Source organism: Topomyia yanbarensis, chromosome 2 (genome assembly GCF_030247195.1).
Source record: "Topomyia yanbarensis strain Yona2022 chromosome 2, ASM3024719v1, whole genome shotgun sequence".
In the NCBI taxonomy this organism is placed as follows: Eukaryota; Metazoa; Arthropoda; class Insecta; order Diptera; family Culicidae; genus Topomyia; species Topomyia yanbarensis.
Window position 1 is genome coordinate 385,982,064 of NC_080671.1, and position 15,209 is coordinate 385,997,272.

Consider the following 15,209-nt stretch of genomic DNA (forward strand, 5'->3'; position numbering starts at 1 on the left):
CCTGATAAGGAAACGGTAAAAGAAAGGGTAAACCGTATGTGTCTGATTCGAGCAGATTGCCGTCCCTAATCTACGAAATGCATGAACAAAGACGATGGGATTGAAAAGGGGGGTGTGGTATGAGGGATAGATTGGGTGGTGCTCTGTAATGAGGAGTGAGTTAAGGGGCGTTTAAAGAGGGGGATGGTTACGAGAGAGGGGGATCGGTTGATCAGTCGGGGGTAAGGCAGACTGGCAAATCCAAATAAAAGTTTTGCTATCATAGTGTGACCAGTTTATATGGAAAATTGCTGTGCGGCCGCATTCTTCAACCGGTAACTCCGGAACTGGAATTCCGATCGACATTAAATCCAATACTAGTCGATGGGCAGGTTGTATCACAGATTTGAAAGTTTGTAAAAATCTGTCGATAAATTAGTGAAATTTTTGATCCATATACACAGGGGGACAGCAGGGACAGGAGTTTAGGGACTTAACGATCCCCTCCCCCTTGAATCTACTGCGAGTTTGGGGTATCTTGCTAGGATGTGGGGGGGTTGGGGCAGTATTGGGCTCTGCTAAACTACTCAAAAAGTCATAATTCCGAAAGCAACTTCGACGCCGCTTCTGCTAAGATCCTGAGATTTCAATAATTAAAGATCTTAGTAATAAAAGTACCCTAGCCCAACCGCACATCAGGATCATCGCCAGTAACATCCTGACTACGGCATACTTGCCATGGCGAACGTCCACGAACAGGACACGGATCACGAATTAGACGGCGGTTTTGGGCTGACATGCGTGCTGTTCTACTCTCTAGGCAAGGAAGGATGACACTGACTTGATACGGCTGCCTCCGTCCCGTCAACACTCTGACAGGTCTTCGGATACGTTCATAGCTCGTCACCAATTAGTTGCTGGTACTAGGTTCGGATGGACCATTCCCAATTTTACGCCGATCTAGTTCTGAACACTACTCCCCATGAAGGATTGTGTCAACCCTAGCATGACCTCTCTGCTTGCAAAGATAACCATGGGATCACAAGAGGCGACTACGAGCCACGAGTGCAGATAGCGTCCCGGAGTTGGGACCCAGTAAAGAAACTCACACATACGGAACAAGTGCGGCAGATCCGTTCGCCAGTAGTGGTTTGGTAATATCACTACCGCCACCAAGTCATTCAGCAGGAGGAGGAGCAGCAGCAGCAATAACACTCATAGTAGAGCGGGCCGAGTAAAACTCCATAGAAGTCAAAAGTAGTGCTAGCGAAGTGCTTGGTGGAGGATCTCCACAAATTTGTAAACGTGACGAAAAATGTCCATAAGCTCATAAAGGAGATGGTTCTCAGAATCCGAAAGGCGCTACTGTCTGCCGTGAAGCAGTATGACACGACAACGCTGAGGGCTGATGGAGCTGAGCGAGCATTGGCGTCGGCTTAGGCTAATATCTTCCTATTAACTCCCCCTCCCGTTGCAGAGAAAGGAGAAGCTGGTTGGAATGAAGAACACGGCAGTTTCCGTAACTCCAAAGAGGGCTCACCAGGAGCCGAAAGACCAGGCGAGCCTAAGTGGCAGAAGCGCAAGGATGCTCTTACTGCCGAAGGAAAGGACGTCACTCAACCGGGAGAAAGCTGGAGCACCGTTGTAGGTCGGAAGGAGAAACACGAGGAACAGCAAAAACGGTAGGCAAAGAGCAAAGTGGAACAGAATAGGAAACGAGAACCTCTGGCTAGTTAGAAGGCGCCAAAGGGAGAAGCCATGCTCGACAAAGCCATTGACACGACGACGTATGCAGCGCTTCTCAAGAAGATCAAAAGGGGATCCGGGGCTGAGGGATTTGGGGGAAGACCTGGTAAGAATCAGGCGTACCTAAAAAGGTGAGACGCTCTTCGAGTTGAAGGAGGATCCCACGATTAACAGGTCGACTAAGCAGAAGATTATTACCACATCACTGGGTGAAGAGGCAGAAGTTAAGGCCTTAAGCCCGTAGACGGTGACTGAGTACAATGACCTAGATGACAGCACGAAGGAAAACGAGTTAGCAATTATCAGTCCGGTGGCTTTAAATGCCCTGCCTACAAGAAGGCGACCGCAGGCCAATGAAAACCCAGATCTGCACCACTATGATATCGCACAGCAACTGTTGTGGCAGTCTACGACAGAAATAATGTGTGACGTCGCTTTGATTGGAGAGCTATATCAAGTCCCCCATGATAACGGTAACTGGGTGGCGGATAGATACGGAACGGCTACGATACAAGTTATGAACAGATTACCCATTCAAGAAGTGGTAGAACGCTCAGACCAAGGCAGTTCAGCCTAATGCTGTAGCAGTTAAACTAGCAGTTGATCGGTCGAAAGCCGGCAGTCATTGGTGGTGACTTCAACTCCTGGACCGTGGAGTGGGGCAGTAGAGTAACCAACACTAGAGAGTATATCCCGCAGGAAGCTACAGGGAAGTACGATTGTGCAATGAAGGTCCTGTTAGCACATTTCGGAAAGACGGGAGGGAATCTGGATGCGGCTGATATAACAAGAAGGATTGTAACGCTACAATGTCGCGATAGCTGAAACCACGCAATAGATGGCGTACAGTTTATTGGTGGAACGAAATGCTCAGTACGCTACGCGCTGTTTGTCTAAGAGCCAGAAGGTGGGCGCAGGGAGCAGTATAGGAGCCAGATAGCGAGAAGTGCAAGGCAGCAAGGAAATTAGGGTCGCTTTAAAAGTGGAAAACAAGCTTAGCAAGTCTGATTGTCCAAAGGAGCTGTGTCGAGGAGTAGACGCCCGACGCCAGCTGAAATGTGGCCGGGAAAGCTGAAGATAATCGTTGAGTGTCTTTTCACGAAGCACGATCCAACTGTCTGGCTACCAACACCGCACGGCGAAGAAGAAGGAGCAAACAAGGACGATGGGAAGGTGACTAACGATGAGCTCGCAGAAGCGTCGATATGCCTGAAATCAAAGAAAGGCCGCGGTTCAGATGGAATACCAAAAATGGTACTGAAAGCTACGATCCTAGCATATCCGAACATGTCCAGGATGGTGCTGCAGAAGTGTTTAAATTAAGACAGCTTCCCCGAAATGTCGAAGGTACAGAAGCTGGTGTTGCTGCCAAGGCCGGGGAAGCTATCGAGCGATGCGGCCTCGTACAGGCTCATATGTCTGCTGGATACACTCGGAAAACTCCTGGAAAGAATCATTCTTAACAGGCTGACGATATGCATGGAGGGTGAACGCGGACTGTCCAAGATGCAGTTCGTATTCCGCAAAGGAGCATCGACAGTAGATACAATTCGGACAGTGCTCGAGAGTGTGGAGAAGGCATCCAAACAAAAGCGAAGATGAGATCGATACTGCGCTGTGGTCACGATAGATGTGAAGAATGCATTTAACATTTCTTCTGGGAATCCATCGCTGCAGTGCTGCAAAGAATGAGGGTTCCCAACTATCTATACCAGATCCTGAAGAGCTACTTCCAGAGTAGAGTGCTGCTGTACGAGACGAGTGAAGGGCAGAAATCAATGCCAGTCACATCGGGCGTTCCTCAGGCTCGATTCTCGGTGAAAATCGTGGGTGTTACTAACGGAGATGAGTGAGACACTTTAAGAAGTGGAAGTGTCTGTGACGGAGACAATAGACGCGATCGAGCACTGGATGAACGGGGTCAAACTGCAGATAGCTCGGATACCACAAGACGGAGGTGTTGTTGGTCAACAACTGCAAAGTGGTTCAACGGATGCGTTGTAGGGCACTGAAGTAATTGAGAGCGATAACCGTCGACCGGTTGATCTTTAACAACTACGTTGATTACGCCTGCGAACATCGGCGCAGGCTACGAACGCAATAACGAGAATCGTGCCAAACGTTGGCGGTCCGAGAAACAGTACGAGACGTCTGCTAACTATTGTTTCGTCATCGATGTTGCGACATGGGTTACCCGCTCGGGGTGCTGAAAACCAAGTGGAAGCGCGAAAAGCTGAACAGGATGTCTCGGTTGATGGCCGTACGAGTCACGAGCGCGTACAGAACAATATCGTTGGCGGTACTATGCGTTATCGTCGGGATGATCCCCATCTGCATCACCCTGGCGGGGGATATCAAGTGCTACAATCGGAACAAGACCTGAAACGTGAGAAAGATGGTAAGAATCGATTCGATTGCGAGATGACAATAAGGAGAAGGCAAGATGCAACAGCTTTGGTTCAGGGAGTATCTTCATCGGTTCGGGCACGCAACGTTACCATTGGGCCCGGAGTGTGAAAATGTTGAGGAGACACCGGAGCATGTAGTCTTCGAATGTCCGAGTTTCGAAGCGATGCGCAGGAGATGCTTGAAAAGGGAGAACCGAACATCAATCCAAATATTATCGTCTACAGAATGACAAGCGACGTAAACACTTTAAACGCGGTCGGCAGAGTGGTGACGCAGATCATGACCCATTTGCAGCGGAAGCTCTCCGTCGGAGCATGCTGGATCCACCGCCGGGGATTAGTCGAGTAGACTGCGGCAGAGCACCGGGTATGGGTCGTCGGGTCGCCAGTGAACCGTTCGTCACGCTCTACTTGGAATCAGCGAATCGACTACGGCATCCGGTGGACCCAATGAAAATATAGCGGAAACCAAAGAAGAATCGGCATCGGGAGAACTTCTTTCACTCTTCGTCGGTGTAAGCTAGATTCACCTCCGAGGACTAGACTGAATAGACTACGACGAGACACCACCAGTCGCGAACCGGACACTGAACTCCACCGCAGAATCGCCGAACTGACCTCGGCACCTGGCTGGTTGGATCGGTTTCGGGAGAACTTCTCTCGCTGGGAAACTCTCCGTCGGAGTAGGTTAGGTCCATTGTCGTGGACTAGACCGAGTAGTTCGCGAATAAGTCGGGAGCTGATTTTGATCGATACGGGTCTCAACGCATCTATCAATTCGTTGTAGCTTTTTGGAAGTAGCTACAGTGTGTGCCACTGCGACCGGAGTTCAAAAAATACCGCTCTGCAGAAATTTCCTGCAATTTGGAAGCTGTCGTTTATGGTTCCTGTTCATAAAAAAGGAGACAGGCGGAATGTTACGAACTTCAGATCTACGGCATTGATAATCTTGTAGATTATTGTGAGTGGCGTTATTCTCGAGAGTATCAAAAGCTACATTTCCAGCGACCAACATGGGTACAACGAATCTTCTCGATTTAACTACTACCTGTTTTGAACAATTGGAACGCGGGACACAGGTTGACGGTGTTTTCACCGGTCTAAAAGCAGCGTTTGATTCGAACAATCATGACATTCCTTTAGCTAAGTTATCCAAGCTAGGTGCATCGGAGCGCTTTGTTCAATGGCTGAAATCGTGTTTGATTGGTGGGTCTCTTTGTGTCAAGCTCGAGTCGAGAACTTCGTCGTGTTTCACAAACTCATCTGGAGTACCGCAGGGCAGTAGTCTCGGCCTATTATTGTACGTGTCATACTTTAATGATGTAATGCTTTTACTTGCACCAGGGTGCAGACCTTGCGTACGAGGACGATATCTAAAGCTGTTTTATTGTGCGTAACATCGATGATTGCGTTCGCCTCCAATCAATATTAGATCTGTTTGTTGATTGGTGTGAACGGAATAAGCTTACCGGAAGCATTCCAAATTGTATGGTAATGTCCTGTAACCGTCTCAGACAACCACTAAATTTTGACGACAACATTTTCGATGGTGTGGTTCTGCAAAGAACTGATAGGTTCAGTGATCTGGGGGTGTTACTCGATCATAAACATACATTTAGCCTCACAGTACAGCTGTAATCGCAAAAGCAAACCGGCAATTGGGGTTCATCTCGCAAATAGCGAAGGACTTCACTGACCCGTACTGCCTGAAAACTCTCTACCACAGGGAACAGAAATATAAGCTGAAACAAACTTTCCCGAAAAACCTGTGTAAACATTTGAATGAAAATACGTTGAAAATCACCATCGCATACAGGTTCGCATACGTGAGTCACCATTGTATCCAAGTTTGCACACAAGTCCCGTATAGCGATTGCTGGCCGATCGGAGCGCCGGCTAGTGGCAAGTTGCTACTTGTTGTTGTCATTTCAAAGCGACAGTTTTATTTCTTCAACAAGTTGAAAACTTCACTTGTATGTCAGTTCGCAGTGTCTCTACTGCTCGTTCGTTCGGCCGATTCTAGAAAGTGCCTCAGAAGTTTGGATTTCTTTTCAGATGAATTCAATTTTATGGATTGAAAGTGCGCAGCGTAAATTTATTGGGTTGGCCCTGCGAAATCAAACGTGGCGCTATCCTCATAGTCCTCCACCCTACTCTAATCGCTGTAAATTGCCGAACATGGTTGTTCTAGAACACCGGCGGAGAATTCAACAAGCGGGATTTGTTGACAAACGGTTGAACGGCGAAGTCGACTGCTCGAAACTTCTGTCGTTGCCAAACATTCGAGTATCACCGAGAGCATAATGGTTCTCTTCTCGAACCCCAGGTTCTACGGACAAGCTTTGGTTACCACGAACCGACAACAGTAATAGGGCCCTATTCTCACAGTCACGTCACCTAGTGACTAGAAGGAAATTTTCTTCTAGTCACTAGGCGACGTGACTGTGAGAATATGGCCCATGATTCGCACCTTTACGACTGTTGAGGAAATGTAAGAATTTGGAGAATTTGGAATCCGCTTCATCAGACGGATTGAGAATAGATGCAGGATATAGGTTTAAGTTTTATTTCATGTAGGCAATAATAAGATGAATGAATAAAGATAATAATTTCAACCGTTCAGCACTGCACCCAAATGAGGAAGGAGAAAATTTCTTTCGAGCAAATAAAACAAACTGCTTTGTTATATTATTATTAAAAATTGATGAAATCAAGTTTCGTATCACACTAATTCGCAGCTAAAAATTACCAAAAAATCTTATTTATCAGCTTACTCGCTCGTGTGACAGCGCACTTCTCCTAGCCTTCACGAAATAAACTGTGCTCGTCTATGTGGAATATCAATTCGATCGATTTTCTGTCATTCGAGTATACAGCACTGTAAATAATTAGCTTCGTGAACACCCTTCCCTTTTTTCGTGTATGACCTTTGCCTTCAATCAAGAGTTGGCAACGTTTAATAAATACATACTGAATGCACTTCAGAAGAGACCAAAATAAACAACTAACTTAGCCGTCTTGCTAAAAATTACCCCTTTTTCATTTGAAAATATAATTTTCTTCTCAATTGTATCCGTAAACGCTTAAACTGTAGACCGGTATATATACTGATACAGTTTGGTACTTAGAAATAACTTAAGGCTCAAGTTACCTCAAGGCTTGGTAGTATGCGTAAGAAAAATTGTGTTCAGCTTTGCCACCAGATTATCCATTTAAACCTTTTCAAAACTCTAAAAGAAGAATATCAGTCGATTTATTAGATCATCAGGATTCAATTCATGCAAAATACTTGCTGGAAAAACCATCGGCTTAGCTGGATGGTGCTTTTGAAAAAGTGGCTGTGATTTTTTGTCACACTACCACACCGAGCGGGGGTACGCAACACAACTGCGCAATGAAAAAACCACAGCCACTTTTTCAAAAGCACCATCCAGCTAAGCCGATGGTTTTTCCAACAGGTATTTTGCATGAATTGAATCGTGATGATCTAATAAATCGACTGATATTCTTCTTTTAGAGTTTTTAAAAAGGTTTATATGGATAATCCGGTGGCAAAGCTGAACACAAATTTTCCTACGCACACTACCAAGCGTTCAATTCTAACACATGCTTAAAAATGGTAACTTGAACCTTAACGCCCGTAATTTAATTGAACCACCTATCACACAAATATATCAGTTTTTCGTTTCGTCTGTTGCACTGCTTCAACTCGATATTTGGTTGTTTTTTTTCAATAAAGCTGGTGCATCCGTGGATTATATAGAAGCTATCTTGTCAAGAAGACTGGCAACTCTTCCTTTTTACTATGAAATGATAAACGTCATTGGTTTTTGACTTCCGTCATCGGACGCTCTAGTAATAAAATGACCAGGATTAATTTGACGTAATTACAAACTAGCAGAACTGTGGGAGAATGTCGAATTTTTGTTCGTGGGCATGACTCTTCTCCGTCTTGTTGAAACTGTAACTATCCTATTTGTAGAGCCCCTTGCATGCAGGTAGCTGTCAAATTTTTGTTGTGATTGGGTTGCCTGAGTTCTTGGCTCCACCCTATGTCCTTATATAGAAAGGTCCTTGTGTCTATGCATGCGTCAAAACGAAAACTCCCGCTGTGCTCGTATGTGTGATAGTTTCTTTGACGCTTGGTAGCGTCTACGTTATCTATACCACGTTTTATAGGCTGTCTCTGTTCACTACCACTAACAATTTTAGCATATGCTAAGACCTTGTTTAGAGGGATCTAGGTAGGCCCATCATATGTTTACTACTGTCAAATCCTGCACGTCGCACAATGGCTGGAGGCTGGCCAAAACCTCAAAAATTTATTTTTGAAATATTAATGTTTTATATTTTTCCTAAATTTCTCATGTATTGAATGATGTATATTCAAAATTTTATGATCATTGGATAAGAACACGATTTTTAACATGGGTTTAAACGTTGCAAAGTCCGGACTTTTTAATGATTTTCATTTCCGAAACCACCATTGCTCTGTTCACTCCAAATGCATGTTGCTCTTTTGATTTTGGTCCGATTTTAGCACTACTAGTTTCATTGTGTAGAGGAACGAATGAACTTGGTTAGTGAATGAAATACATTTGGTAAATTTGCTTGGAACTATGACTTTTTAGCTTAAATAGGTTTGAGGTGGTCAGAACAAAAATACTTTTTTCACTAATGTATTCTGTACAAATTTCGGAATCATTTCGGAACGGTCACATAGTATACATTCTATGTTAAATAACCTCTACTTTTCGAATATCATGGTCTCGTTCTGCGCCTAGGTGCGCAAAAAGGTTTAAGGAGATTTTGAATCTTTGTTGCTGATATGGAGGCGCATGGTTTTTTGTGTAAAATAGTTAGACAATCTACAGTAAACCAACACGTTATACAATGGATTTAAAGTAGTGTTCTTCATTTTTTATGATATTGCTGACATTGGTGAACAGTAACGGAAAATCTGTCATGAAAACGGGATCATAGTTATAAGAAAGGTTCAATGACACTGTATGAAAAAATGCATTTAATATTTTACGACTTTTGACATCAAAAATGAGCTCAGTATCTCAAAATTTGCTTAAATTGTGATTTTCAGCCAAATTAAATAACATTTGAGGTTTTGTCCGACTTTTGTTTGAAGACCCGCCACTGTGCGTCGCCATATTTTTGCCAGGGAGTTGGCTGTGACGCTGCCCCACAAAGTTGCAAATCCAATTCTCGACAAACACCTGACTACGGCGTAAAAGCCAACTGTCGAAATTATCTTTGAAGGGAAATTCCGGACAAACCGTTACTAGCCAAACACAATTCACAGTAGTTAATGAACGAGACAACTTTTCTCTTTTGTTTACTACCAACATCTATGATGGGCGAGTAACGGTTTGTGCGGAATTTCCATTCATGGTAAATTTTGACAGTTGGCTTAAACGCCCCAATTATATGTTTGTCTAGAATTGTAAAAGTCGTGTGAAGGCGCATATCAAAACATTTACTTAGAAGTTAACACACACAAGTATCCACATAGTACCACAATTATCCGGAAGAGGACGTTATTACATTCCGTGTCTCCATCAAACTTTCGACAGAGTTGCCAGTCTACTTGATCTATCGCTTTCGAAAATATGTACCTACACCGTTTTTTTTGAGAGTTTGAAATGTGCCGACAGCGAAAAATGAAAGTTGCTTTTTGATTTCATAGTTTTGCGTTGGTTGATGTTCTTGTTGTATATGTTCTCTCCGCCATCTGTTCGAGTAGCATGTTACATACTAGTATATCAGCTGGGATTCTGTTTGGTTTTTTTTTTCTCCTAAAGCCTATATAAGGATGAATATTCTCGCTAAACGTGGTTTCAAAGTGGGAATATGTGGGTTTGTGGTTTGATTTAATGCTTGTTCGCTATTACGTTATAGTGTCTTAGATAGAATGTTTTGAGAAACGTGTCTGTTTGAGTGTTAAGTTGTGTCGTCGCAGTAGAAATGATCCTTTCTCCAGTCTAATTACCTAACAGGGGGATATGCTGGGTGGAGTTGAGTGTTTCAAACACCGGACACTAAATACCGACAAATACTGAGTCAACAAAAATGACTGGCTTTTGGTTTCTACCCAATTTCATGGCTTCTATTAGTATACACAAACTTTGATCCGAAAAAACAGTTCCGTTCCGTTCGCGTTCCTGCACACAAATCGATCTTCCCTTGCTCGAAGTAAAAAAATTCTTTGTCTGTTTCAAAGCATCATAATTATAAAATTTTAGTATTTTCACCGTAGAATGATCATTCCTACTTTGCAACCTACCTAAATTATGTTTTCGTTAAAAGTGGCTAATGAGTGATGGGCTTTTGGATGTATATAAGCTACATTCGGCGCACCATAGTTCTAGCGCAAAATGGCGTCCTTGTCACGGTTATTTGCCTGTCAGTTTACTGCCGAACTTAGCGGATCGAATGAAGTTTCCATCGCAGCACGAAGTAGGCCACGATCCGAAGGCCGATGAAGAACCCAAACAGGGCCGTTGCATCGATCCAATACTCGGCTTTGTCCATCGACATTTCCTCCAGAAACTTTTCCGGATTGCGATAGTGACAGTAGATCTCGTTGCAGTCCAGCTTTGCCCGCTTCAGGCCGTACACGGTGACCATCGCACCCTCGAAACCGTACCGCACGTAACTGACGTACGTCAGCCACTGTAGATAGCTGGGAATGACGTCGAAGTTGACGAAGAAGCCGGAAAATAGAATTATGGGAATGGTGGACACCGGACCGAGAAAGACGCCCGTTTCCACGCTCATTCCGGCACCGATCAGCAGTCCGAGACTTTGCGCCACCAGCGACGTTAGAATGCAGATCAGTACGAACATGCCGACCCGCTTCGGTTCCATCGGCTGGGATGTTAGGTAGTAGACCACGATGACGTACACACTGGTGAAAACTACCTGTGGAAGTGGAAAGGGAGGTTTGAATGATTAGTTAGATGCCAAGTTTTTAACTTATCGGAGGAAAATGTTGAACTCTCAATATTTGCTAAAAAAATGTTTGTAAATATGTAAAATTGCTTTTAAACGTAGAAAAAATACTCGAATCTATAGATAGGGTAATGCACATCCATTTGTGTACCACTCGCGACTGGTATTTTCTTTTGCGTTTTTTCTTCTATTTGAATAAGAACCAGACTTGTGCATACTTTCGAACACGAAGAAGAACTAATTGAAACACTACACATTATTCACAGAATACTGTTATCTCATAATCATTTTAGAACAAAAGGACACCGACACCAAAGTATGTAGTTACGCTTGACCCCTTCAACGCGCTTCAGCCATTTTCCAGCGTAGTACAAAATATCCCAGGAACCGCAAGCCGACAAAGAGTCCAAACAGAGCAGTAGCATCGATCCAGTATTCGGCTTTGTCCATTGCCATATCTTCTAGGAACTTCTTCGGGTCCTGGTAGTGGCAGTACTCTTCGCTACAGTCCAACATGCCCCGATTCATTCCATACACGGCAATCATGGAACCCTCGAAGCCGTAACGTACGTAGCTAACATAGGTTAGCCACTGCAGATACCGAGGTATGACGTCAAAGTGTACGAAGTAACCGGAAAACAGTATGATCGGGATGGTAGATACCGGACCGATGAAAACGCCCGTTTCCACACTCATTCCGGCACTGATCAGTAGCCCGAGACTCTGCGCTACTAGTGATGTTAGAACGCAGATAGCCACAAACATGCCGACTCGCTTCGGTTCCGACGGTTGGGATGTGAGGTAGTAAACTGCGATGACGTACAGGCTTGTGAACACTACCTGTTGGGAAGTAAACAACGTTTTGTTAGTGGGATTGGAACAGGTAGTTGTTGGAAACAAATTCGAATATGTTTTATACTAGTTCATTTGACAGCATGTTGTGGGAACGCTATTGTCAATTCATAGTAATGATGCCCGCTAGTCCACCCGAACAAGACTACTTATTGAAGTACTCTTCCCTCAATCCCAGCAGCACAAGACGCGACAGGTTGACCGAAGATTTAACACACGGGTGCGTTAGCCCACCCGAACAGTACCAACAACCGTGCCCCCTATCGGCGAACTGGATTCTCCTGGACGGCATCCATCTGAAAGCCACAGCGGACGATAGCCCGGCTACAAAGTCAACAGGGATCATCAACGCCTAACAGCACATCAGCACAAACCAGAAAAAGGAAAACCTAATCCAAGGGACTCGGCAGAACAACAGCGCTCAACAAACGATACTCCAGTATTAGCTCCAGCATTAGCTCACCGAACAACCAACGAATAACACCCCGTAACCGAGAATAATAAGCGCAGGAGTGTTAGGGAAAAGGGCTTTTCCCTTGCACCGGACCTGTCCGCGGATGTATTGGACTCGACCGACGAGCAATGGGTGGCTGCTGGTGCCAGGGGCCCGGCTACCCCTGGGTAAGCTCAGGTCTCCAATCCACACTCCGAGAACAGTTGAACGTCCCTAACCTCCTTACAGAAAAAAAAAATCGAGATCCTACCGGTGCCAAGAAGACGATACAACATCTCGAATACAACATCCAGAACCGCTATGACTATAACGCACCGAAAAAAGATCGCCTGCCAGACCCACATGGTTGTGGAAGGGCAGTCCGTCTGTCTAATCGAACAACCACCGCAAAGAAGACAAATACTTATATCCGAAATAGATAGCTGTCCGGCCAGAGAAAAAGCCTTCTACCCGGCACCGGCCCTGGCTGTGGAGGTACTGATTTTAACAGAGGAATCTCCGGCGACTGCTAGTACGAGGGGGCCCCTCTTCCTCCCAGCTAAGTCACCACACCAAAATCTCCCACAGAGCAGAATAGTGCTCCACCCATTTCAGACAGCCCGACCAGCCTCGGCAACCATCTGCGTCACACCATCGACGGATCTGTCCGTTTCATCAACAAGCCTACCAACTGATCCGGGTCTCACGGACCCCGGAACCTATCCATCCTCGCCGTTCCGTGGAACATCAACGGCCTGAGACACAACTTCGGGTACCTCGAAAGTATAATTTCTCATCTTGATCCGCTCTGCATCCTGTTTCGGATACCGGTACGAGTGGGAAACTGCCAGAGGAATCAAAAATCATCAAACCATCGGATTGGGTATCAAAGTGGATCTCCAGTCGAGCACATCCTCTTCAATACCAAATTGGTTGCCGTCGCCAAGAGACTGTCCACCTCCATCCGGTCCTTCGTCACCACAATGAGTCACAGATATCCGAGACCAACTGATCGACCTCATCAAACAGATTCCAGCTCCTTCCATTTTAACGGAATCTAAACGCGTGTGGTGGGCGGGGTCGAACAAGTGCAGCCACCGCGGCAACGAGAATGAGCTGAATGAGACATCGAAGCAAGCGATGCCTATTTCAACATGCCCCCATCCAAAACCACCCGCCGTTGCCGATGGGTGTACGAGACTGCTGACTGGGATGCATTTGACGTAGCTCTCCAATCCAACATTGACAGGACGGCACCTACCCCAGGAAAAGTTATCCTAAATAGTCATTGAAGCTGCAGAGCTAGGCATTCCACAAACTAGTGGAGTCGTGCCCAGTTGTGCCATACACTGGTGGAAACCAGACGTCGCCTCCACCATCAGGACACGCGTGAAAGCACTTCGTCTCCTACAAAAAACTCCTCTAAACCATCCCCTGCATGATGAAAGAACGGCCGAGTTTAGCAGACTCCGTAATTTAGCTAAGCAAACCCAGGGGATGGTATTCTTAAAGTGATGTACAGGCGTTGACAGTAGTCAACCTATGATAGGCCACTTTTCTGGCGCCCATGCTCATGCCTAGAGTTGTTTTGATTTTAACAAAGGGAAAAAATGGCCGCCTAGCAGGATGTTCGGCAAACCATTCAAGAAGCCTAAGAAATCGACTGGTCCAACTTCCACGACGGCATATACCCAGACTCCTCAACGGCTGAGCTATTGAGACGGGTTACCGCTCTCAGCGGTGAACGGCGACAAAACGGTTTCTCACTGGCAATCAATGATGTAAGTAATTACTGACTCGCGGGAAATCGCAAAAAGGATCGGCAGTCATTTCCAATCGCTATCCGCGAACGAGACCCTCGTCAGGCACAAAATACGCCTCCTAGTCGTAACTACTTACATTTTTATCAAACTCTACAGCGGAATATAACAAACCCTTCTCCGGGATGGAACTCGCCGTCGCCCTTAGGTCAGCCCACGGAAAATCGGCCGGCTCCGACAGGGTAGGGTAACCAATGCTAAGGCACCTACCACTCGGCGAGAAAAGGGCTCTCCTCGATGCCTTCAACAGGTTCTGGGGGAACACGATCCCCAGCGAATGGTCAACCGACGGCCGATTACGTGGCTGGAAGAAGGTAAATTTTTTGATAAGCTCGAATTTGTTTTCACGAAAGGAGTCGAGACCGGAATACACCTGGGATCCCTTGGCGAACTGGTTGAGGAAGCGAGGGCCGTAAAATATACATACCGACATCACCATCTTAGACTTAGCGAAAGCCTACAGCACATTCTAGCGCGAAGGGATACAGAGAGAGCTGCGCTGATTGGGCATCCAAAGAAATCTCGGAGCCTTCATCCAAAACTACCCAATAAACCGGTGATTCCAGGTGTACATCGGTGGCGAACTCTCCGACGAATTTTGAGAGACCAACGAAGTCCCATAAGAATCAGTGCTCTCAGTAACGCTATTTTTAGTCGGGAAGAACTCAACATTCGCTTCACTACTTTATGGAGTCCACGTATTCGTCTACGTGATCACCTGTACCTGGATCTCACTACAACCCGTCGTAAACGCAGTCGGACGATAGGTCACCGACTTCAACATAGTCGCTCTAAGTTTGCGATCAGTCACTGCTGTGGATCCTTTTGTCCCACCAATACCAAGCCTGTCTTGCTCAACGCGGGTTTAGATACCTTTTCGAAAGGAGTCGAAAGTTTATATCACATTTGACAGGAAAGCGACTTTCGTCCCACACTTTCGGTAAGTAAAGTGGGATTGCAAGAGCCGAAAGCGGCTAGTCCGAACGATCTATTCGCGCCACCAGAAAA

At 45.6% G+C, this 15,209-nt stretch overlaps 2 protein-coding genes across 2 annotated transcripts in view; both read right to left on the bottom strand.

Annotated features, from left to right (window-relative positions):
* Window positions 1-6,812: 6,812 nt before the first annotated feature.
* The window catches only part of LOC131684713 (ATP-binding cassette sub-family G member 1-like), an 89,642-nt gene continuing 81,245 nt past the window's right edge, over window positions 6,813-15,209 (bottom strand). Inside the window, exons 8-9 of the mRNA XM_058967823.1 lie at window positions 7,764-11,066; window positions 6,813-7,267 (exon numbers count right to left, since the gene is read on the bottom strand). Coding sequence (XP_058823806.1) covers window positions 10,566-11,066 — 501 coding nt within the window. The 3' untranslated portion in view covers window positions 6,813-7,267; window positions 7,764-10,565. The remainder of the gene's footprint in view (window positions 7,268-7,763; window positions 11,067-15,209) is intronic.
* LOC131684715 (ATP-binding cassette subfamily G member 4-like) lies at window positions 11,073-12,258 on the bottom strand. The gene has a single exon (XM_058967824.1). It carries the CDS (start codon window positions 11,859-11,861, stop codon window positions 11,436-11,438), a length of 426 nt encoding a protein of 141 aa, XP_058823807.1. The 5' UTR covers window positions 11,862-12,258; the 3' UTR covers window positions 11,073-11,435.